Here is a 25919-nt window from a genome sequence, read left to right as displayed (position 1 = left end):
AAAATTAATTTAACCCAATAATTTAAGTATATCTTAACCTAAAAAATGCTCTCTTTTGAATAAAATTAGCAAAATGTATTTTCACGTTGAAAAGTGTTTTATTGCCAAATGATCCACTCAGAGATGAACCAAGAAATTTTTGTGCTTCACCCCAGAAGTAGAAAGGCTACAGACGGATATGCTATTGTAACAACAATTTAAAGCACAGATTCTGATGATTATATGGAGCACAAAATCCATCACCATCCACCCCCATTGAAAAGCTTTGGATTTTACAGCAAGGGCCGGCCCATCCAAGAAGATGGGAAAAAGCGGCAACAAAGACAAAAAGGTCTGTACAGAACCCTTCTTTGCTCTTTGCCCAGCTCGCTCCTTGGCCTTTCCCTTTTCTCGAGGCTCTGTAGTATCTAGCTCATCTCCTCGTACTTGACCTCCACCAAGAACCTTATTCTCGTCTGAAATTCAAACATTTCACAAAAGTAAATACCAAATAAAAGAAGCTGCTGTCACTGAAACTTGCTTGTAAGCTGTATTTTCAGCATATTATACCTTTTTTGGATCATAAACAGCATATTCATTGTATTCAAGAGGGCTGTCTCGATGCTCTGATGGAATCAAGCGACCACTAGGAACTTTGATGTCATCCTTCCATATAAAATGTTCAGATTCATCTGTTTTCTTTTTGCCCAATCCCTTCACCCCAAGCTTCTTCTCTTCCAACGACTTCGTATCCTGCCTCGATCGAAACAAATTTTCAGGATCCCAGGAGAGTTATAGCCAGTTTTTTCATTCAGGCTGGAAATAACATTAACATACCTCCGGTGGGCTCTTCACTTCTATGATCTGATCCCCGAGAGAAGCAACAGCTAGAACTAAAAATCCTTCTGGCCTTTCTACTGAGGTAAAACCATACCTAGCAGCTTCCGCAGCAGCATCAGAACAAACAATTGCCTTCCCGAACTGTAAGCCAAACGAATATTTCAGTGCCAAGATTAGATTATTGATGCATGCTTAAATTGTAAGCCATTGATATTACCATGTAACCGGGGACTGGAAGAGAACAGACTGACGGCAGAAATCCTTTTTGCAAATGCCTTAACATGTTTGAGCTTCGAGTGCCTAAGAGAGCAATAAACAAAAGTTAGTAGTAGTCTCTGCTAGACCAAGGATGCACGACGGTCGATTCGGGCAGAAATCTTACCACACCATAGCAGTACTTTGTTTGGCAACTTCTTTATTTCATCCAAAGAAGGACAAGCACTTGGTTCCACGGCAAAAATATTCTCAACTGATACACCGTAGTCCTACATCAACAATTTAAACATTGTAAAATTGATAACATGGTATTGATCAGAATTGATTGCATAAGCGATGTTAAGATGTGTAATCTCACAATGTCTCCGACTCTGACTGGTTCATAAGTTGTCTCCAGGTACTTCACAATCATCTTGTAGTCATCAGAATCTTTCTCTAGTACAGAAACTGAGCAGCCCAATTTCTTGTATCTATCTGACAACGGATCATCTAGGGTTGAGCCAAACATGTCTCCTACAAGGCGTGATGCCATATTTATGTCTCGGATAGTCTCAAATGCAGCTGCACCCTAAAAATCCAATCCGTAATGGTGCATTAGTGTCCAATTTAGAGGGACTTTAGAATGATAGGAAGCTTGGGTTGGCCTTACATGATCTGCAAGATCCTGATAGTCTCTGAAGACGAAAGGCCTAGTTGAATGCAGAAGAGTAGACCATCTTTGGCTATAATCTGACCAAACAGCCTCAGCCTTTTGTCCTGTCTCTTTCATTGACTTCACGGCTTCTACAAACTGAAGCAGGACCTCCTCACCTGATGATATTAGTTTGTTATTCGCGAGGGAAAAAGAAAAAGAAAGGGTGGAGACGAAAGGAAAATCCTTACATCTTTCCAAGTGTAAATCTGAAACCATCCCCATTGACAAGTCGGGAGAGTCTAAACCCATCTCCATCATAGCATACCTGCCAAACAGGAAACAAGATTATCTAAAACAAAAGAAATTGTGCAGAAAGCAGATGGAGATGGAGCTATCTATAGAAGGATCATACTTGTATATCTCCTGACTGCACAGAATCTTCATAAGATAAGCAATTTTGGGTTCAAGGCTGCTGTGCGCAGCTGCGACTCCTAGCTGCCTTAGTCCAAGCCCTCCATGTCTCACATCCATACCATCATCCTATCCAAACAAAATTCCCAATCAAGCAACCATCCATCCATCTACATATATATAAAAGAAAACGCAAGGTAGAAAATTAATCCTCCCAATCAGTTATAAAAGAAGCATTTTTGTACCATGTCAATCGGATAGAAACGGAGTCGTTTTTTCTCGAACTTCTTCTCTCTTTCCCATGGCTCAAACTCATTTCCTGTAAGTTCCACAAAGAGCCTGACAAACTCCTTAATAGCACTGTCCACATTTTCCCATTCTTCAAGCCTCTCCTCCGCATTTGCATCATCACCTACTTTCCCCTTCTTGTAGTAGGAATGCAAGTTACTATCTGGTACTGAGATCAATTGCATGATACAATACCTGCACCAGTTAACATGAAACATAAGCTCAGGTAGTTATAGAAAAATCAGTTAAGATCAACAGCTCTTTCATATTATGTACTCGTTCAGTCCTCGGCCCAGGTCACAAAGTGAGAAGGCACAGTTGTACAAGATCCCATCTTTCTCAAATATCTGTCCACCACGTTCCTGCATTTTAGTATCTTTGTAGACTCCTCTCTTGCCATATAGTTTGAGCTGAAATACACAGAAACGATCTGTTGATTAGGAGAAGATTTATTTCCTAGGAGTCATTCTTAGAAGCTAAGAGTCAAAAAGTCCTTACTTCGGCTGAAATAGACTCCAGAGCCTCTTCACTGGGATCTTGTTTGTCCCATGGAATTCCTTTTCCCTTCACAGAAGGATCAGAAACAACATCATATGCTTCCATTGGCTGCGGTTCTTGCTTTTCAATGCTGTCAAGCAACCAATCTTCCCTTACTACAGGAATGCCCGCCTCCCTTCATGGAAAAAAAAAAAACCTTAAAAGCTAGTTTATTTTTGTGTTTTAAAAGTTTTTTTAATTTCTTTTTAGTGTTTTCAGATTGTTTTAATATAATAATTTAAAAAATAAATTAAAAAAAATAAAAACTATTATTTCTATACATTTTCAAAAACAAAATACAAAAAAAAAAAACTTAAAAAATTAACTACTATCACAATACCAAATACCAAAAAGCTCTTAAAAGCTGATGATAAGAGAAATCTATCATGAAGACTAATAAATACAGAGAACGTATTCTGTATGAATGGAAAAGGCATATTTAATTTAACTTGTCGAAACAACAAAGACCAAATGTGCTGCATTAGAGATTTGTTTGAGAGCAGGAATATCCCATATTTTATCTGTCTGCAGATACAGTCGTTAGCCCAAACAAATTTCTGAACTCACAGGGCATCAGCAAGCTTCGTAGAACCACCACGTTCTCTCTCAGCAGGTGACACAACTAGGCAAGTAATGCCTGCGGAGTTAAAAAATGTTGGTGAGAGAAATGATATCAACATAAGAATCCATGCAAACTCATAAACCACACCTTTCAGAGTGAATTAATTACCTTTGAATGAACTAGAAACCTTCCCTCCATGTTTCTCAATCTCCCTTTTCCAGTATTGCTGCATAAACCAACACAAGTTCAAATTCAATTAGCAATGCAGACATACCAGGAAACCACAGAACCAATAATTAGAACAGTGAACATACATGTGTTCGCGAAAGACGGCCTGATAAAGAGACCACTATTCCTGCCAAAGGTTTAATTGGGGCACCCTGACAAGGCCGGCGACTGGGATCCTGATGCTTCTTTAGCAACTGAAGTATTAAAGAACAAGTACATTAAACAAAACGAAAGTGGAAGTACAAAACAAAAATATTCCGTGATAGAAGTGCAAGTTACTTCTGCAACTGAGGAGTTGAGAACAGAATCAGGTAATTTGAGTGGCTCTTCTTTCCTTGGTGGAGTTCTTGTTTTGAATGTGCAACTAGACCACTCGCTGTAAAACCCTTTACAAGAACACCTTTTACCATCAAATTCCAAATTGCTGCTGCATAATGGGCACTTGTCCAGTGGCCCAAAATAGAGCACATCTTGGCTGCCCAAAAAAAAAGTCAACATTATCAGTGATAATACCCAGCCAATTCTCATATTCTTAAAAGTTTTCAATTAGGCTGGGATTGACTTGCCATTTGGCAGTGACAACACCATCAGAGCCAGAGGAGGAATCTTTGTCATTCATATCCAAAATCTCTCTCATTTGTTCAACAGAAAGGTGCTCTTCAATTGCTTTACAAAACTCTCCATACTCTTTAGCAATATTATCCTCAGATTTCCCATTTGTACTATCATTTTGATCCTTTCCATTCTTTGCCTTCTTCTTTGGTGACTGTTCTCCTTCATGTGCCTTGCTTTGACCTACCTTCTGCTTCCTTGTCATTTTCCTGCTTTCATCAGATGGTGCATGAGCTTGAGATCTTGTTTCATGGACCTTTACACACATGCATGCAGGTAGTGTTAGTACAACATACAGAATTACAGAGTCCCTTACCTGCTCTAATCAAACAATACATGTCTTATATTTCAATACGTACAATATGCTAGAATTGAGAGATTGAAAATATCAACCAAGTAAAAACCAAGGAATTAATTTCCATTAATTTGAGGTAAACCAAGCTGAGAATTTCAAGGAACAAGAACTAACCTTCATCTTTCTTTAGGATCCTTTCTGTATTCAAACTCGATCAACTTCCAACACTAAAACCAAATCTTACTTGCATTTCAATATACCAAAACGATATAGCTAGACAAACTTTATAAACCCTTTTTACTTGACATTATTATACCCAGGTTTTTGTAATGACACAACCTTCTAAGCTAGACACGTATAATGATGGCTCTGTTACAAACCTCGTAGCTCTTCATGCTCTGTCTTCCTCGAAACACGACATGTGGATCAAGGGGGCGTAAGAACTTGGCACTTGTCCAATTGAGTTTCTTTAACATCTTCAACCGTTGACAGGTGGTGATCTAAACTATTACTTTAATGTGATGGGAGTTTCATCTGGTTTCTTTAGTCTCTGCATGAGCCCATTGGGGCATGGTTTGATTCTCTTCCGCAACTTAGCAGCTTCGTACCTCTCTGGACCAACACCTGGAGCATTAAGCGGAAGGCAGAGTTATATTCGATTGTTCAAGTCAAGGCACTCTCAGGATGATTATCACATTTTTTTGTAAGAGGAGGTTTCTGATCTCTTCGTACTTCGTTTAACTTTTATTCTAAAATTAAAGTTTTAATTATACGAAAAAATCAAGAAAATTTCAAGTTGATTAGTGGGTTTTAGCCTCTTCATACTTTATTCAATTTTTAAGCGTTTTCTTTAATTTTCAAGAGTATTTTATAAAATTTATATGGTAGATCATTTGCTGTCTTCATTTTTTTTTTTTTTTTAAAAAAAAAAAGTGTAAAAGAAAAGTAAAGGGGATCATTTGATTTATCTTTCCTAGGCATGCCAATCCAATGCTATGGGACTTGTAGCGATTATTTTGAGGTTCTTGCTTGTGTTTGGAACATGGGAAAAGAACAAGCGTGAGAACTGGTAGTAAAACGCAACGCCATCTAATCCTGTCTACTCGGTGATCAATTTAGCAAAGGGTCAGGTACTCAGGTTTGTTTTCTAACTAAATTGGAACCTGACTCAGTTAAATTTAAATGATTTAGTATGTTAACTCAATCAACTTTAAGGAAACATTTGTTAACTCATGAGTTATCCAACCAACTCGCGGTTTGACCAAAGCTTTGTACTGGAAATTATAACTACAGTAAAACGGTGCTTTTGTAATAACTCTGTGGGCATGTAATGCTGGTTTTGAGAGGGGTTATTTCTTGTAATAATATTACTCTGAGACCTATCAACAGAAACATCTTTTTCTTTATACCCAGCCTATGAAATTTCAGCTGTTCATCATTCATTCTAGGCTGAATAATTTCTCTGTTTCTAGGCTGGAAACAAGGTTAACACACCCTTCATTTGACATGAGATTAATCATATTCTCCACTCAGTTGAGTTTTGATTTCACAAGAAAACAATAAATACTTTCATAGGCTGAAAATGTGAACTCCATCTTTATTTATTCATACATATAGATAATGGTTTACAGATAAGGAAAATAGCTTGATGAACTACAAGCAAGGTCTATATAACTAAGACCTCAGATTAAAAATTAAGTCATCATGCCTCAATGCTAGAGCTGCGACTCTTGAAGGAGTTCTTTCTTGCAGTAGCAAGAACAGTCTTGTCAGCAACTATAAAATAAGCCGCTCCAGCAACTGCAAGGAAATGTATAATTTCATCAATAAAAGAAGAAAATAACAATTACCATGTGGATAATGCTTGTTTAATTTGGATGGCAATTAATTAATCACCTGTTGAAATTATGAGAGCTTGAGCTGTGTGATTCAGATGGGCTCTTGCCCATGGCAGCATCCTTGCACTAGCCAGCTACATGTCATATAAACACGGTAGACTTCATAAGAATATATAAAAGAATTCTCCTGTTATTCATTGATTGAATTATTTATTTTTGTAACGAGTTGAATAAAGGATTGGCTTACAGTTGGAATGGCAGTGGCAATGGTAGCAAGTGCAGCTGCCTTAGCTCCTGCAACTACTCCTTCTATTGATCCATCAAAGACAAATTAGTTTTACAGATTTAACTAAATTTTCTAGCATTAGAAACTAGCAACAAGCAAACTAAAAGGTACCATGAGAGCAGCGCTTTGCCATGGCCAGCTTTTGGTCGAGTGAGGCTAAGCTATTTCTCTGAAGAGGAGACTGAGCTACAACATTCTTAGACATTGTAAGAGGTAAGTGAACAGATCAATGCTGGCTGGTTAATGAGAGAAGTTAGAGGAAGTTTGGGGAAAGTTTTGCATGATGAAATGAGCAAGATCTTGTTGCATATTTATATAGATTTTGTAGTAGTTGCATAGAGGGACAGCCCCAGGTGTTCAAGGTTAGTGTTTGATGGTTTCTAACATCAGTCACTTGTTTTTACTCTGGTTTCTGCTACGGTCGGTTGATTCCATTTTACTCGTCCCATTATGTATTGATTGATGATAAAAGGAGGGGGTGGTTTGTCTTGAAATCATCACCTAATTTTCAATTGAATCCTCAAATAAAAATAATTTTCTTTCAATTAGATTCCTCACCTACGGGCACCAGCCAATTAATCAGCACCTTAAATTTTCCCCCCTCTTAAAATCGTAAAACCGAGGACTTATTTGGCTTAAAAACTCATCGTTTCTACCATAAATTTGAATCATGGATTGTTTAGGAATTTTCTTATTAGGGATCCAATTGAGAGCTTGGGATAGTTGGGGGACGATATGTCTTTCTCCAAACAATTGAGAGCATGGTTGTTTAATAAAAACAAGGGGCATTGAGATACACTCTTTTTTTTTTCCTTCAAAAAATAATAATTATAAAACTTGTATGGACTTCACATGTCGAAGCTTGAACCGATTTAATTTCATAAAAAAAAAGACTCAGCTCTTACTTTATTAATAGAAAAACATGTAAACGAGTGCATTCACTGAATTCAGACTGGAATCGGGTTTTACAGGTTCCAAAGCATCACTTACAGAAAAGAAAATCCATTCTTTAGCACTTTTCTATTTTAATAAAGGCACATATTCTCAGAGGAAAAAATAGAGAGAGAGAGAGAGAGAGAGAGAAACAACGCATGATCTTTCTTTTCCTCATGGCAGGTAAAAAGCCACTGGTTTTAAAAAGCCTCTCATGTGCTTCGGATGCAAACGTACGTGCGCCAATTACCAAAGGGGAGGGAGACAGCCATCAAGTCTAAGAACATGTCACTTCGCTTCTTGTTGATGGGTTCCGTTTCAGGTCATGGTTTTGGCTTGGGTTGCGATTTCAGCGGTTTTTTTAGCCTGGTGCAGTGTGGGTGGCTGGCAATATGTTTATGTTGTGTTAAAGTATATTTGGGAAGATTGAGATGTTTTCATTTAGTATTTTACATTTTTTTATGACTTTGAAATTATAATCTTGAAAATATTAATTACTCTTGAAAAACTCTGTCAACCTAAATCCCCAAGGGATATAGCGTGGTGGCAAAGGGCTTAAGATCTGCACAGCAAAGGGCTTAAGATCTGCACAGCAGGTCTTGAGTTCGAGTCAGGGCGTGCATTTCTTGTAAGAGCCTTTTTACTTGCTTATCTGGGCCCACAAAGTGCGCTTTCCGGAGGGTGTGGTTTCCTCGAATCCAAAAAAAAAAAAAAAAAAAAAAAAACTCTGTCAATCTAAACACATTTTTTATAAAATATTTACCAGAGCGAAGGCTTTTTGCAAATGGCTTGACATGCTTGAGCTTCGTGTCGGTAAAATGTTGTTTTGTAGTGAACAATATATATATTCTGAAGTCTAAAGGTTTTCTAGCAACTAAGCATCATTTGTTTGTGACGGTTTATTTTAGGAAGTGATGTTTTTTAACCTATTTATGTTTGTTTGATTCCTAGTTTTTTGTTTGTTTGTTTTAAAATTATTTGTTTATTTGTTTCAAATTAATTATTTTTTGTTATTTTCATATTTTTTTTTGATGTTCCAATGTCAAAAATAGTTTTTTTAAAATAAAAAAAATATTATTTTAATGTATTTTAAACAAAAAATACTTTAAAAAATAATCATCATCCCACTTTCAAATACCTTTTTAGTCTAAAACAAACTTTTTATTTAATTGCACAAAGTTTTCAAGAATTGAAAAATAATAAAGATTCTTTTTTTTTATTTTTTTTATAAATGATAATTAAAATAATATATTTTTTTAATTAATTGATTTTTTTAAATCTTTTTTGGACCATGATATGTGTTAGGTATTGTGTTTTAAGTTACTTTTTAAGTATTTTTTACTTGAAATTACATTAAAATCATTTTTTAAAAAACATAAACACATCAAAACCATAAAAATATTAAAAAAATCCTTAATGTTTTTTTTTAAATAAAATATAATTTTAAAACATAAAAAACAGAAGTTATTACTCACATAACTTTTAATTTCTAATTTTTGTTTTGTTTTGTAATGGAAGATTTAATATAATATTCTCTACAAAAGCACATGGAAAGAGGTTATAAGAAAAAAAAGGAAAAAAAAAAGAAAAGAAAAGGGCCTCAGCATCGCTCTATGCCAAGTTGAAGAGAGAGGCCACGTCATGGGCGTTTCCAATTTGGGCCTATATGGCTTGGTCCAAGCTAATTATCAAATATAAGCCAGTCCTAATCACGAGTTAAGTTTCTTAATCAGCAGACATGGATTCTTTTCAGGACCTTTTTGTTGCTCAACGTGGGCCTTTCAAGTTAATAGTAATACAACCACTGATAATTAGCTTTAAATGAAAATAAAAGCTCAATTAAATATTAAAATTTCTATTTTCAATGCTTTAGTTGAATTATTTTATTTTTTTATTTAAAAAATTCATTTTTATTTGTATGATTATTATAGATAAATGAATTCAAATTAACGAAGTCGAGGTAGGTGGTTTATTAATTAATTCTTTCTTAGACCAAATGATATTATTTGTAACGTTGTATGTATTGACATACTATCGCTTTTGTGAAGGTGTTCAGCTCGTAAAAGCTGACTAAAGAAAGGTTATACAATCCTATAAACAAAAACTAAAGTTCACTTCATAGTTAATTTTATTTATTGAATTAAATAGTTCTTAATTTGGCAGGACATGTATACATGCAGTTACTATCTTGTTATAGTGCACTTGCGTGACTGGATTTATTTATTTATTTATAATTTAAAATTATGTCTAATTAATGTTTTAGGATACAAACGTGTTTGGTTAAAAAATAAAAATATTTTTATAAGGTGACATGTTCTTTTTTATTTTCATATTATTTCTATCTTTTTTTTCTTTACCTCAAAAAAATAATCTAATTTATCTAAACAACGCTCATCTTTGTTGTAAATTTTAAATTTAAGTTAATATTATGTTTGTTCCTAAGCATTGATTAATTATCATCACACAATTTTCAAATATTATCAATATGTAGGAAAATGGCTGCAAGCTATATCCACACCGACATAGTAACACCTAGATCAACATGCATGTACTAAAGAGACAAGAAACGGGTCTTATGTATGTTAAAGCTGATCAAGCACGAAGCAACAAAACAGAAACAGTATATTCTTTATCAATACATAGAATTCAAATACAAAAATGGGCAAAATCTTAAGTTCAAATCTCGTCTTCATCGAGAATTAGTAATTAATTAATCGCCCAGATCGTAACACAACAAGTAATTCTTTGTTGCGAAAAAGACAACCTTTATGCAACTCAACTGTCAAAATCAACTTGAATAAATTAAAATGGTTTGTTTTAATCTTCAAAAGAAATCACATTGAATTGCTTTTTAAAAATATATATATTTTTTAAAAATCAAATTAAATTTTCATGACTTGAAAGTTTATGTTGAATTTATCTAGGTCAATATTTATGTTTTTTGTTTTAAAAAATCTTAACTTAAACTAGACTATTAAATCATGAGTGAATTGATTAAGTCTCGATAAATTTAACAATATTTATATTTAAATGGAGGTGGTTGAGGAATTAAGGAGGGTTAATTAGCCGATTTCAAGCTAAATCAATGACGGTGAAGAGTAGTTTTCTCATCAACATTGAATCTCTCTTTCCCCCCGACAAAACGTAGTGGGAGATCCTTATCTTCAAAAAAATTTCAAAGCACGGCCCTCTCACATTACCCCCTTCAACTTTTTAGTTGGTCAAGCCTAGGTAGCTGCCTCAAAAGGAACTATCTTTAAACTCCCTGTGTGTTTGTGTGTCGTGATCATCATGCTCTTATGTCTTCTCTGTAAAAAGTCATGGTGGATATCTTATATTCACACATATAAGCAAACCCAAACCCTTTTCTTGGGTTGTTTTTCTTTCCTTTTCCATTCCTGGGATCGATTATATGCATACGCATAAAGTCTACAGAGCTCACCTTTCAAGCTTAATTAATGCCTAATCATTCTCTAGTTGATGTTACGCTCGGTTGTTGAATGACTTGTTGTGGCCTCCGGTTTGGACTCTTACAAACTTGTTGATGTCTTGGCTTTGAAAATAGCGTCACACCACAGAATATACAGCTCGACGTGTACATATCGGTCTCAACTGTGATGTCTGCTGTCGACATGGACCACCGCTATCTAATTTTTCTCAAAATATATTTAAAATTTGGTAAGAACGGTAATTTTTTGAACACTCTAGCTTAGCTGCCGTTTAATTTTCACCGGCTGATCCATATAGCCAATTAGCGATTGATAATCTAAAAGATTGTAACCAATCATGCTCTTTAATACTATTACGTTGAGCAGTGGTAGATCACTAGCTGGCTTTAATTAATTTAAAATATTCTGATTATTAAAGACATATTTCTCTATAATTATATCCTCTAAGACTAGGCATTAGAGATATAATTAAGATGAAAAAACCAGCAGAGAAACCCAACGCAGATTAGATTAACCATATACAACGTAGCAAGAAGACAAACAACAATAAAAGCAACAAAGATGACTCCGATGCCCTCTCATTTGCACAAATGAGTGAACCCATGTTCAGATTAAGATTACAATATAGCCAGCAATGAAGTCGACAAATTTTCTCCATTAGAGTGATGCCAACAGAGGCTTCACCATAGCAACTTAATTTGTGTGATCTCCAAGAGACGAAAATTCATCCACTTCACCACTTGAGGCAATCCATTTATTACATTGCAAATTGTCTAAAGTTATTATAATGCTCATCGCCCAGCAAGTGCTCTGTAGCAAACCGCTCCCTTGTGTGCCTCATGCATGTTCTTGAGAATTTTTTGTTACTGAGCACAAGCTTAGATAAGCCTAGTAGCTAGCTAGGGCTAATACTTCCTTAAACACCAAATCAAGCAGAAAATCGAAAAAAAGCCTTCAGTGTTTTTTTTTTTCGCACCCTAATGAGCAAATTCATCTTCGGATCCGGTGATGCATTCCTTCTCATCTTCAAAACCTTCAAGAGAAGGGTGAGGAGAATGGCCTTTACCAAAAGACCTAATGTGATCCTTAAGTGATCTTTTGTGCTTGAAATCAGAACCACAAGTGCAATACCATAACTTACCACAATTCTTTTCATGGGTTCTCCAATCCCCCTTAACGGCAAATGCTTTGCTGCATTTTCGACACATAAATGGCTTGGCACCATGCTTTCTTTTGTAATGGGTTTGAAGGGTCCTGAAGTCCTTCAATGGTTTAGCTCTTGGATGGTTGATGTTGTTCTTGCACCCCTGTGCACAGCAATAGCATGGTAGCCTCAGCATTGCTGCTGGCTGTGTTCCTTTAAGTGAGTCTGGTCCCTTTCTAAACTCGGACCCATGCCCCCACATATGCATCTGCACACACGAAAAATAAAGTAACTACTCGATTACAATCTTGCTATAATGCTGCCTAGTTTTCTCTTAACTTGCATTGATTCAATCTTGCACGAGTAAAAATTAAGTCATTACTCATTTCTGTTCTTCTAGCCAAAAGTTGTGAATCATTAATCTTTAATTAATTAAAGGTTAAGAATCATAATTAAAGGAAGAGTATCCAAAGTCGTAACCTTCATCCCCACCTCCTCTTTATATATCTTTAGACAATTTTACAACTGCATGCTTGTATAGTTTATCTTGCCTCTAATCATTTTTCAACTTCTCGTCCCCATCTTTTTATAAAGTCTACCAAATTTCCACTTACCCCAAATAACTTTCTTTTATCTTTCCACCCAAAGAGGATGCAATCATAGAAGAAATCTTTGCTTGGGTGAAGGGGGGCACATAAATGCTTCATTTGCTCCTTTATAATAATCTTTCTTAATTATCAAGAAAACAGCAAAGATGATCAAACGCCAAGTTTTAAGGATGGAAGTATAAGGATGATCCAATTAGCTAGAAGCTCAAGAAAAAAAGAAAAAGAAATCTCTGCTATCCTTTTGATCTATTTTTATTTGTTCTTCTTGTTCGAGCTGGCATCCTATGCTGCCTTAACTGATCTACATACCCTTTCTCCAAGCTAATTGCTTGGTGCTTAATAGATCCTTTTTGATAAATAAATAAAAAAACAAAGAAGCTACCTTAACTTCCATGCATATTATTAGATTTTCTCCCAATTAATAATGGATGCGGGGATATAAGACTGATCAGGTCAGAGTCCAATTAACACACACACACGCACACACACATAATAGGAGTAATACCAAGGCACCAAAGTATGTCCTTGAGGTTGTTTGAAAACATGAAGCTTCTCTCCTATGAAATTTAGACTATATGGCCGAAATTTCTAATGTCCTATTTCAGTAGATCAAATGATTTGTTTGGTCTAGATCACTTACATCATCAACTCACTAATGTTAAAATTTATTCCTCAAAGACAAGCTCTCTTTACCAAAAAAAAAAAAAAGTCTCATACGATCCCAAGTATTCTTGCACCGCCTCATTTTTTATTCCGAGGCATTTGTGTTTATTTACCATGCCTTTTTTTAACCATAATTAAGTCCAAATAATCCTTGATTTAAGTATCAAGCTTTCCCTATTTTTTCCACAGAAAATTTGTGTTAGTTAGTTGTCTGTCCCTCCAAAAAGTACAATAATTTAGAACGACTTTCCCCATAATTTTTTTCCCATGGCAAGAAATTAAAGTTTAAATAAACTGAATTCAATTCAAGCTAGATACATGAATAAACCTATGAAAACAATATGAAACTGGGGAGGTATGATAGAAACACCATTTACCAAGATTTTGTCCTGTTAGAACAAAAAAAAAGTTGAAGAAATTAATCAAAGAGCTCATGTCTGATTCCAAATTATGTGCAGAGTGATCATGGAAAAAAAAAAAAGGAAAAAAGAATGCATGCGTATAGTCTAGAAAAATAACAAAAAATATTGTTTGTTACTAATCGATCTTTGCCTGAATCATTCATTGGCCATAGAGAAGATTGATTGGTACATAATATACAAGATTAGAAAGAGAATTACTGAGAATTAATTTACTAACCTGCATGTTATTGTACCTATTGAAGGTCTTGCTGCATATAGAGCAAGAAAATTGCATGGGCCCGACTAGGATCTGTGCAGGAGTTGGGATCCAAAACCTACTCTCTGAGTTGAAAGTATATCCTTGAAAGTTTTTCTTCATGGATATTTCTTCCTTGTGGTCAAAAACCCCAGTCTCAACTCCAGAATCTCCACTGTTAGGCAATCCAATGTGCAAAGCCACTGTGACCTTCTCTATCTTCTCTTCTTTAACTCCAACAGTACTCTCTTGCATTTCCATATCTTCTTCCTCTTTTAATGTCTTCTTCTCTGTTAACCTGTTTAGAAGAGGCAAGCATTGAATTGTCTCTTTCGTTGATTCTTGCTGTCGAGGTGGGAAAAAGCTTGCAAGTTTCAGTATGCTCATGGGATTTGTGAGCTGAACTTGTTGAGTGCTTACAGAAGAAAGAGAAGAGGAAGAGGAAGAAGAAGAAGAAGGAGAAGGAGAGTTCGAAGATGGCTTGAGCCATTCAATGAAATTTGGAGCTTGAAAGCAAAGATTGTTGTCCTCTACATGGTAGTTCCGTAAACCCATCTTGTGGGGGTATTCCTCGAATTCTCTTCCGAGATGGTTTATATCCACACTTTATGTGGGAAAGCTAGCTTTTGCACTTCATGTATATGGCCGCTGTTTTAAAAGATACATTGTTTGTTTTGTCTTTATTTTCCCTTTCTTTCTTGTCAACCTTTGCCCCAAGTTTGTTTGCTTTGAGAGATTGAGAGAAAGAGATTAGTGGTGGGGTTAGAGAAAATGACTTGCAAAAATTGAGACTCACTAATAAAAGAGAATCCTATAATAGTTTCAAACTATACATGCAGAGCTGTAGGATTGGATATATATATATATATATAGTCTTTCCCTTTAATGCTTTAGATGAAATATTTTGCTCATGCCTAAAATAAAGAGAATTATTAGGATGGATTAATAATTAAAAAAAAAACCCAATATAAATTCTCTAATAAATAAACAAATACACTAGATTTTTCTATAAATTTTTTTATTAGGAAAGGATCGTGGAATTCGACCCATATACGCGCATGCACACGTTTTTTCACAAAATAAATTGACATAGGAGTGCACAATTAATCTCAATAAGATGGAAGGATAAAGGAGCCGGAGAGAGGATCGGGTCAATACCTAAAAGGAAAGGAAAATGATATAAAAACTAATCAGGTAACTAGGAGGAATGATATTAAATCCTTAATCTATGCTCAGTGCAGTTTAACTTCCTAATCATAATATTTTATGAGCAGATTAGTCCTAAATTAACGAGCTCAATGAGGTATATATTTAGTTAAATCCCAATCTAAGCAGCGAGAAAAGTCATCTTTTCATCATTCAACCTACATCAATATTTATATCAAATTGCTACACATATTTTATTTTTTCTTCAGGAGAAAAAGAAAAGTCTATGATGAAGGGGATGCAAAATTACCAGTCCGTCAAAGAAATTTTCATTTTCTTCCACCTGCACCAGCATACATAACATTTGTATTTTGATATACATGGAACCCTAATTAGTAAAATTAATTAACTTCATAATTCTGAATTTATAAATTAATTGCACCTACTCTTAGTTCTGGAAGCAATGGCCTCCATGTACAAATCTCCAAGTGAAATTATGCGAGAGTACAGGGCTATCAGATTATAGATGAGATTAGTATTTTGAAATTCCAATTAAGTATAATTTGAAATCCTTTGTTCAGTTAAGTTAGACACAACACTCAATTGACCGCTTAATTATTAATTGATTTGGACGAGGGGGCTTTATTACCTCGGGTAGAAGGGTTAATTTGATTGTATTTAAAGTTAAGGGTTTGATTTGACCAAATGCAATAAATAGAGGGACACCACTTTGAGTTTCTAACCTCCTAACTGAGATGGCGAGGTGAAAGGTACCATTACTTTAGTAGAGATGTGCTCTCGAATTTGAAATTATTATTGGTTTACTAGAGTCTTGCTATATATATATATATATATATATATATATATATTAGACCAGAAAATTGGTTAACTAGCTTTAAAACGCAAATTATGGACACCCACCCGCACCCACCCACCCGCACCCACACACATATACTATAAAAACATTTGATAGAGGGCTCCAATACTCATCTAGTCTTTTAGGAAACCTTCACTTAATTTGCGTTCTTTTAAAATTATTCATTTTTTAATTGATATATAAAATATGTAATTCAATATATATTTTTATTATTGAATGAAAACAAAAATTACATTCTTTATTTTAAATCGGATTAAACTTTGCATGGAGTTCTAACCAATAAAAATTAACCAAAATTAAGCTAGTGTTAATGGTCAAAACAACTAATATAAAGTGAAAAATTAAATTAAAATTCATAACATTCATTTGTTTCCACTCAATTAATTTCAGTATTTGCTAAATAGTTGATAAAATCAAATAAAAAAAAGTTGTCAGAGAATAACATAAATTATATTTTAAAATATTATCTAATAATTTAAATTTTTAATTTGAGATGATTTTTTTATTAAAAAAAATAAATTTTGAGAGAGTACATGCAAATTTCTAAAAAAAAATCGAAAGTAATTAAGTAATTAGCAATTATCATTAGAAATTGAAGGTCCATGGCCATGGAGAGTAGAGTAAGCGATCAAAAGAACTAAAATTTGGAAATAAGTTCAAAGAAGAGCACAAGCATCGAAGAACATATATAGTAAATGAGAAAATAAAAACTAAATGATGCCTATTATTGTTTTTTTGTTTAGAAATGGATCATTTGAGCATAATAGAATATTGACGAACAAAATTAAAGACATAGAAAGAACGTAAATGTTCAACATATGCATAATGAAGTTTAAACTAAGGTTCAAAGGGTAATAATTGACGCAAGAACTTGCCCACAATTTAAATTTCAATATCGGCTGCATGTCTAATTAATTTGTTTTGTTGAAAAATTATAAGATGAATCAATGTCACACGTACCTCAGTCATAATTAACCCTTAACAGTAATCCGAGCATTGAATCATGAGCTGAAGAGAAACCGACCCATTTCTAGGACATATATATATATATATATATATATAGCTCGATCGCAATATTTGATGCAAATTAATGGAAGAATCAAATTAATGTGAATTGAAGTGCTCTTAAGAACAGTGATCTCCAATCCACCTTATTTCTCTTGATTCTCAAGCCGCGTTAAAAGATGACCTTAACACATTAGGCGAAGACAAAAACTACATGTAGAAGAAAACAAATCTCCTCTAAAGTCTAAACTTGCTATGAACACTGTTTACACTATTTTCTTGTATCGTGTATTACTGCATCTTGACCGTGTTACGGTCATAACAGAACGTATGTCAAATATGTGTGTGTATTTCATTGAATTTTAAGCAGCCCACCTCAGATTCTATTAATTTTATTTTGAAAACGTAATTTGGTTGTTATTTTTTAAATAATTTTTTATATTAAAATATATATTAATGATGTTTTTTTTTTGTTTTTTTAAAATTATTTTTGATATTAGCACGTCAAAATAATTTGAGAACACTAAAAAATATATTAATTTAAAATTAATAAAAAAATTAAATTTTTTTAATTTTTTTTAAAAATACGAAACAAATAATCCCTAAAATTTAGATAGAGGAAGCCTATTTACCCATCATACTAATTAAATCATTAAGGTTGTGTGGGGAGCTAGAGTATATAGGACAAAAACTTACCTGTTAGAGAGATTAAGATATAAAATACATCTATTTTTATGATGATTTTTGAGTGAACTTGTATTATTTTAAAATAAAAAGTATAAAAAAAGCGTTCCCTTTGTAACCAAATGCTCGTTAATTAAGTGCAATGAACATCTCAGCATAATTTAGGAGACCCCACTCCAAAATTATGCAAACAACAACATGCTCTACTTTAATTGAGGAAGTTAAAATAACTTGAAAGTTTTTTTTTTTTTGATAACTATAGGTTAACTTGAATGTTGAAATGTAGCCGACAAGCAAGAAATCATGAGCCGGATTTTCAGGAGATAAGAACAATGTCCTTCCTTTCCTTTTAACCTTTTCTTTATGTATATTACGTGCACCAGCTATGATTCTCTTTCTCTAGCACACCATCTCCTTTCCATCGATCCACCGTTTCAAACATGTACACATAGCTTAATTATACCCCTTCATTCATGCCCATAAAACATCAAAAAAGAAAAGAAAAAGGACCGTATAGGTCAATTCGAATGAATCTGAGACCTAATGAAAATCCAAATCTTATCCACCGGAAAGACTTTTTTTGATGACCTTGTGCCTTTTATACCTATCAATTGCTAGTGTCTCTAGGCTCACTTCAAACTATTCCTTGGATTTTGATGTTTAGATCGGAAATATATTTAAGAAGAGCTTAGCCAGTGAATAATATTATACACTTTACCTGAACACCTCTTTAATTTCCACGGCAAGTTGCAAAACAACTCTCCCGTGAAGATACTAGGTAGTGATCTCTAAGAGACAACTTTTTAAGGATTGTGACTTTATTACGGTAAACCTTTTTTCTTTTTTTCTTTTTTTTTTTGTCAAGGGCTTCATATTAATCATATCGTCGCTGTAATAAAGAGGACGTGGGTGATCTTTTCTCTTTAATCAAAGAGGATTTGAAGTCACCCCCCGCATAAGATGTCATGTTGAAGGTCGCCAAATTCATGAATATGAGAAAGAAATTTGATATTTAATTTTCATGCGACCCTTTCTTGCACATGAAGCAAGCCGTGCACATCTAGTTTTTGTACATACTTTTGGAAGTCTCAGCATGTTAACATATTCAGAAACATAGAGAGTAGATTATATAGTTGACTAATTGTGGACAACTATAATTAGCCATTGCTGGACATCTCCTAGCTACCAGGTTCAGAAGGCCGTGCATTTGATATTATCCATGCATGGTAGAGGTTAGAGCATGGTCACAAAAGTTTTAAACTGTTGTTTTTACCTTGATGAATATGCTTTGAATTGTCTCTTTTGCTCTGTACTGAACAAGGAAGATCTCCACAAGCAATGTGAGAATGGACATGATAGAAGCCTTCCAGAATTTCTGTAAAACTCTTCCTCATCATATAACTGTAAAATATGTTATTTCAAAGATAGGCATAAAGCTTCCAAATTAATTCCGATCTCTCTACATGTAAAGGTTATTTTATTTTTAATGCAAATTCAACCCAGAAACCACTGCTTGTATTTAATCTTTAGATACGATGACTGCCCTCTAATATCATTATAGTATTTGTAGTACGTAGAAGGAGTTACACGTAGGGTGTTCATCGATCCCACAACCTTTTTAAGATGGTAGCAGGAGGCAATCAGAATTTGCAGGCAACTCATGGATATGGTGTGATCGCCTTTTGGAAGTAAGAAAATTCATGTGTTAAGAGATGCGGCCATGGAGATGAGTTCATATAGTAATTTAAGAACAATTTTCATCCTGTAGATGAAGGGATATAATGAATTTATCAATTATACAAGAAGGAAAGAGGGCAAGTGTTATGAGGGCTTTAAAAAGTGGATTAATGGAAAGGGTATAAGATCGAGGGCAATGTAATCAATTTCCAAATTTAATTTGAACTTAATTATTTTTCTTTATCATCATTTCTTTCATCTAAAAGTCCTCAATTGAGCTTCTTATATCAAAGTAAACACAAATTTTTCATCGTTGCTATGTCCTGCGTCAACCAAACAACTTAATTAGACCATGATAAACGTATACCGTGTGTAAATCACATTTATAATATATACTCAATTTATTTCCATGTAAAAATGGTTTCAAGGTTGGAGAGTCACAGGTGTTGAATCAGAAAGCATCAGTCTACAATATTCCTATGAGCACTTGTCCACCATGTTGTGGAGTTGACTCGAAGGGGCTGGCCAGCTCGAATTAAACCCATTCACAACTCAAACTACGATTTTCATTTAGAGCCTTCCCCCTGTTTTTTTTTTTTTTTTTTTTCTTTTTGTTCCAAGTATCATTGTATAAACTTTTAAATCAAATCAAGATTAAGTTAATCATTTTTTAGGATATGCCAGTGTTAGATTACATTTAGTTTTGAATCGATTATAGGGACTCGACTTGTTGAACTCATCAATAACTCATGCTGTAGGAATAACAATTTAATTCAAAATATAATAATTACCAACTCAAATAACTCGAAACAAAAGTGTGTGTATGTATTATTTTATTTTATATTAAATAATAAATAATACTTGGATAATATATGGATACTCATATAAATACTCAAAAACTCAATAAATAAAATATAAATATCTAATTTTTTTAAAATAATAAATAGGCTATAAATATATAGAAACTCACTCGCCATTGTCATTCTCTAAATATCACATAAAGAAGAGAGGAACTTTATAAGGATAAAAATCAAACACATGGCTTGATGGATCAGAAGAAAATCCTCATTACTCCACTTACAACTTTGATGGTATGTATGATTATCGTTATTAAGGATATAATTTCTTGTCACTACATAGATATATAGATATAAAAATAAGCAAAGATATTTATTCATTTAATATCTTATTTTCTTTTTATATAAAATAAGTAATAAACTCATATCACCACATGTAAGTATAATTAAACAATCATTTAAACTATTTTTAAAAAAAAATTATTTAAAATAAACTAAAATAATAATTTTTATACTAATATATCAAAACGATAAAAAAAAATACTAAAAAAATTAATTTAAAGTTATTTTTTTAAAAAATAAAATTTTTAAAAATAACAATTGGATTACAATACAAAATAATGCGGTAGTTGTTGAAGCATTTTTTTCTTTTTTCCAACCCATCTAACATGTATAAATTTGATACAAACGAGAGATTTAAATGATTGATAATATGAGAATAATGGAAAATGCACCATGTCACCTAGTAAGACCACTCATCCCACTGACCGCTAGAATATACCATTAGTGTGATTCATCAGAAGGGGTTAGGTCAGTTTTGCTCTCAGCAATGGTGAGCATACTAACCATATCAATATCGAAGTCTTAATGACACTTTGCTCTAGGGAATCCTGCATTTGTTTGGTCTCGCTACTAGATTAACAACAAAACCAAGATTTTGGTTGCCCATTTGACTTGATTTCAATTTCTTCATCTCTGTTTCAAAATTAATGGCAGTTCGAAGGGGTGACGACCTTGAGTTTCTGAGTGGAAGTATACCAAACTCCGAGTTCAGTTCAACCGGGAGATCATTAAACTGTGGAAAGGCTTTAGGTGTCATAGCAAGTCCCCGTTTTTTTTTCCCCTCCTTTTCTGTGTCTCAATAGTTCTTTGGCTTAACTATTGATTGTTTGAAATCTAACAGTTAATGGATGGTCGACTGTTTTTAACGCGTAATTAAGCTGTTCTAAATCTCCATCATTACCTTTTTGATTAATCTCTTAACTATACCAGTAGGAAAGACTTTGTTTCTAACTTGTAAAAAACGGCAATGGGTAAACCTTGACTTGACTAAGTTGCAACTTGCCGCTCCCTCTCTCCTTTCTTTCTGTTTTGGGTTAGGGTTGTTATACCCATGACTGGTGGGAGAAGCTTTTCATATGACGTGAAGAAGCCTTGAATTGTCTTCACCTACGCAGTGCAAATCTGCCTGAAACAATCTCTTTGCGATGCAAGAAGTGTTGTTTTGATGGGAAATTGAAGAAAATATGAATGGATCGGATTTGATGGATTTTGGTTTGAGGATCATCACCATGATTTGGTTTTTATGGGGTGGGGGCGTGGGGCAGCCTTGCAATATCATCATGATTTATTGGAACTAAATTATCAGAATGATGCGTTTCTAATGCTTCTTAAGACTGAATATGTATCAGTTTCAGCCCAAGATGAACTTCAGGCCTGATTGGGTTCAAGCCCAAGATGAACTTCAGTCCTGACTTTCGGGCTCAGGTACTGGTTTTTTTAATTATTATTAAAACTGAAAAAAGTAGTTAGAAAAAATTAAGAATATATATTTGGGTCTGGATAAGGCATAATAATAAAGTGAGAATAAAAATGTAACAACGAAAAGAACAAAAATATTTAGGGACTTTGGGCCAGGCTGGGTTTTTATTCAGTTGTCTTTGTTTTAGCACTTAGCCAGCCCCCTGGCAATGCCCCATTTTAGAGAATTTAAATCGAAATCCGTTGTCAGAATCTCGAGTGAAATGGTAGCTCCAAAAGAGTCCTATCTCCAAATTAGTCTGAAATTTCCTGCTAACAACATAGAGAATTGGACATGACTAAACTAATCTATCACCTTTCATTGTTCTTCAACATATAGTGAGTACAAAACAAGGATAATACAAAAATCTTATCTTTTATCTTTTGTTGTCGTTCTTTTAGCAAGAACTTCAAAAAACATGGACTTACAGTCCATATCTACTCCTTGAACATATCACCAGCTACCTTGCAGTGTCTTTATTCGAGATTCCTCAGGTTGTCACTACTTTAAGCCAATGGTGAATGTTTGAACAGATTTTTCGAACAAACATCCTTGGACGACCTGCTGTGGTGACTGCTGATCCTGAAATCAACAATTACATCTTTCAAAATGAAGGGAAGTTGGTTGAGATGTGGTATTTGGACTCATTTTCTAAGCTTTTGGCACAAAGTGGTGAATCTAGGACTAATGTTTTCGGTATCATTCACAAATATGCAAGAAGCCTGACCCTGACTCATTTTGGCTCTGAGAGCCTTAAGGAAAGGCTGCTTCCTCAAGTTGAAAACATTGTTAGCAAGTCCCTGCAAATGTGGTCAAGCAACGGATCGATCGATGTCAAAACAGCTGTTTCAATTGTAAACTCCAAGCTCACTGATATTAGACACTGATCCCTTCTAACAAATTCATTTTTCATGCTGTTTGATAATTTTCCTGCCACTGCAGATGGTTTGTGACTTTACCGCCAAACAACTTTTTAGTTATGATGCAGAAAACTCATCGGACAAGATAAGCGAAAAGTTCAAAAAGGTCATCGACGCTTTCATGTGCCTGCCCTTGAATATCCCTGGCACAACATGCCACAAATGTTTAAAGGTAATTAAAATAAAATAAAAGGTACCATCACCTTAAAACCTTTTCTTTTCTTTTCTAAATCGAAGGATCAATCAATTTTTATATCTTAACATTCATTGTTCAGGAGAAAGATAGCACGCTGAACATCTGAAGGAATACACTGAAGGAAAGGATGAGTTCACCAGCCGAATCGCGGCAAGGAGATTTTCTTGATCAAGTCATAGCTGACATGGATAAAGAGAAGTTCTTGACTGAGGATTTTATTGTCAATCTGATCTTTGGAATCTTGTTCGCCAGTTTTGAGTCGATTTCAACAGCACTGATCATTGGATGTAGATTGCTAATGGCTTTCGGAATTTGGATTCTGATAGGTGGAATATAATCAAGCAAGGAAACATTGGTAGAAACATTGGCTTTCAGAACCAAATTTGTATCTTGTGTCTCATCTTTTGAGAAATGTTTTAACCTTACATGCAAGCAGGATGTTTCAACAAAATATAAACGCAATCCTTCCTCTATTGACATGTTTCAACATCAAGTAGTTCCTTTTCTTTCTCCAGGTTCCTGATACAGTCCTTAATGTTCCAATTCCAATAATACTATCCTTCAACTATCAAAGATGTTTAAATCGTACTCTTAATTCACCTTCATTACCATAGGCCCGGCATCGAGTATATGCCCCTTGGCACTCCTGCTCCTTGGCTTCTAGTTTCTAGCACAGAAATTGATTGATTGCTTCTCATGTCTGATTAACATAATTACTCATTTCCTTGTTCTAAGTATGCTATTCTTTGGATTTTAGCTTTCTAGTTCTCTCCTCAGTTCACATTTTTCATGTTCTGCTTTTAATATCACTGGAGCTGTAAATTGTGTTAAATCTCACCGCACCTCGAAACTGCATGCTCCTCAAATGGTCTCGCTGCTATTGGAATCCTACCAACCCTCATGTACGATATGGTGCAGCTTTCGCAGTAGGCATTTCCTGTGCAGACAGTGGCTTGGGCGAGGCTGTATCGTTGCCAGAACCTTTGACATCAGATGCTGTAGATTGTGTCCGTCACTGCAGTTGTAAGCAATGTCTTTCAGCTTTGACCCAGAAATGTACTTCAAATCAATGGTTAAATGCCAACGTGAGCCATTTATGGTTATCAAAAATCAAGGACAGCTGCATGACTTGAGTTTCCTGAGATCAACACAAAAGGGTGTCAAGGCTGTTCTTGTACGGAGGCGCCTGACTAATTAATTTCTTACACATTTTTTGACTTGGCTTCTGTCTGGAAGTCGAAGTTATCAAGTTTTTCAAGGAAATCATCTTTGGACCTGAGGCCAATCATGTACATTGTTGTGATAAAATAAAAATAGAAAACAAAAAAAGGTAGTATAATTAATGTAATGAGGTCTTAATTACTTTGGGAAGAAATTTCTAATAATCTTTTAGGTGAAAAACAAATTACATGTCAATTAACTCATTCTTGTCAACAAATAAAAAAAATTATATAAGTGAAAAACAGATTACACGTCAATCTTATCAACAAAAAAAAAAGCTATAAGTGAAAAAAACATTGGATAAGTTAAACAAGTTTATTTCTCATTATCCGAAATCTGGTTTCATGACCAACAACGTAAAAAAAATGTTATAAAAAAAACACTATAATCTATGATATAGTTCAAATTTTTTTATTAGTTATAAATAAAGACAAAAATCCATTGTAAAATAACAATAGTTGAGCATCTAAGTCGACATTAAATCAAAATTATAAAAAAAAAAAATAAGATATACCGACCAAAACTAAAGAAATAAAAACACTTCATAAATTTTACCTGCTAACAAAAACTAAAAACCTAAAATAATATTAAAAATAAAGGGTATGTTGAACTAGCTCAATGAAAGAATAATATTTAATATATTTTTTAATTATTAATATTTTTTCTTGATATAAATATAGAGAAACAGTATATTTATATTAAGCAAATCAATTTAATATACCATTTATCTTTATATGAATGCATACAATGCTGGGTCCTGAACTCTCTGTCGGTGAACAAGAAGACATGATCCACACTAGTGGCTTCAGTATCTCTAGCCAGGTTGTCGAGTAACGATAAGAGCTGCGACATTGCTTTCAATATCCTGGAATTCGCTGGATGATTCATCTTTCCCTCTAACCGAAAGACAGCCATCTAATTTTTCATTGCTTTCAATATCCTGGAATTTGAGTCATGATCTCCATTAGAGATAGATAAGGTGCATTTATTTTAATCTGGCTAGCATTTCTATGCAACACACGAGTGGTCATTTTTTTTTATTTTTTTTTATTAATATTAATGTCCAGACCAGTTTACATGTATCTCGACTAATCTTACGAGCCTTGAAGTTAATGACAATGCAAGCTTTTAATGTCCATCATATTAATAACTATAGGATTCAAATCTGAAATTATTAAAACAAAAAAAATTTTGATACTAAATTTTTATTACTAAAACATCTATGAGATAGTAACGAGTGGTCATTTATTAATGCATACAATGCTAGGTCCTGAAATCTCTGTCGGTAAACAAGATCCACAGCAGTGGCTTCAGTATCTCTAGCCAGGGCTGTAGCATAACGATAAGAACTGCAGGTAGTGACTGGATAACTTTGTTGGATGATTCCACTTTCCCCCTAACCAAAAGACATCCTT

The 25919-nt window shown here is 34.1% G+C and overlaps 4 protein-coding genes across 4 annotated transcripts; 1 reads left to right on the top strand and 3 right to left on the bottom strand.

Moving 5' to 3' along the window:
- Positions 1-25: 25 nt before the first annotated feature.
- LOC118035677 (protein ADP-ribosyltransferase PARP3) lies at positions 26-5328 on the bottom strand. The gene is made up of 18 exons (XM_035041287.2): positions 4983-5328; positions 4262-4563; positions 3975-4170; positions 3782-3889; positions 3636-3693; positions 3473-3542; positions 2867-3041; positions 2645-2778; positions 2326-2563; positions 2082-2209; positions 1918-1994; positions 1685-1845; positions 1394-1603; positions 1202-1304; positions 1037-1119; positions 817-960; positions 550-732; positions 26-455 (listed from the first exon to the last, which is right to left on the bottom strand). Exons 1-18 carry the CDS (start codon positions 5076-5078, stop codon positions 408-410), a joined length of 2514 nt encoding a protein of 837 aa, XP_034897178.1. The 5' UTR covers positions 5079-5328; the 3' UTR covers positions 26-407.
- An 841-nt stretch (positions 5329-6169) lies between these two features.
- LOC118035668 (early nodulin-93) lies at positions 6170-7133 on the bottom strand. Its single transcript, XM_035041278.2, has 4 exons — positions 6838-7133; positions 6688-6749; positions 6499-6574; positions 6170-6402 (listed from the first exon to the last, which is right to left on the bottom strand). Exons 1-4 carry the CDS (start codon positions 6929-6931, stop codon positions 6305-6307), a joined length of 330 nt encoding a protein of 109 aa, XP_034897169.1. The 5' UTR covers positions 6932-7133; the 3' UTR covers positions 6170-6304.
- A 4465-nt stretch (positions 7134-11598) lies between these two features.
- On the bottom strand, positions 11599-14802 carry LOC118035666 (zinc finger protein WIP3). The gene is made up of 2 exons (XM_035041276.2): positions 14163-14802; positions 11599-12520 (listed from the first exon to the last, which is right to left on the bottom strand). The coding sequence occupies exons 1-2, from the start codon at positions 14733-14735 to the stop codon at positions 12086-12088; spliced, it is 1008 nt and encodes a 335-aa protein (XP_034897167.1). The 5' UTR covers positions 14736-14802; the 3' UTR covers positions 11599-12085.
- A 6873-nt stretch (positions 14803-21675) lies between these two features.
- On the top strand, positions 21676-23620 carry LOC118035653 (beta-amyrin 16-alpha-hydroxylase CYP87D16). The gene is made up of 5 exons (XM_035041262.1): positions 21676-21679; positions 22081-22133; positions 22701-23021; positions 23110-23259; positions 23405-23620. Exons 1-5 carry the CDS (start codon positions 21676-21678, stop codon positions 23618-23620), a joined length of 744 nt encoding a protein of 247 aa, XP_034897153.1.
- Positions 23621-25919: the final 2299 nt, after the last annotated feature.

Source organism: Populus alba, chromosome 9, assembly GCF_005239225.2.
Source record: "Populus alba chromosome 9, ASM523922v2, whole genome shotgun sequence".
Lineage (NCBI taxonomy): Eukaryota > Viridiplantae > Streptophyta > Magnoliopsida > Malpighiales > Salicaceae > Populus > Populus alba.
Note: the sequence above shows the minus strand (reverse complement) of the source record. Positions and strands in the feature narration are given on the sequence as shown.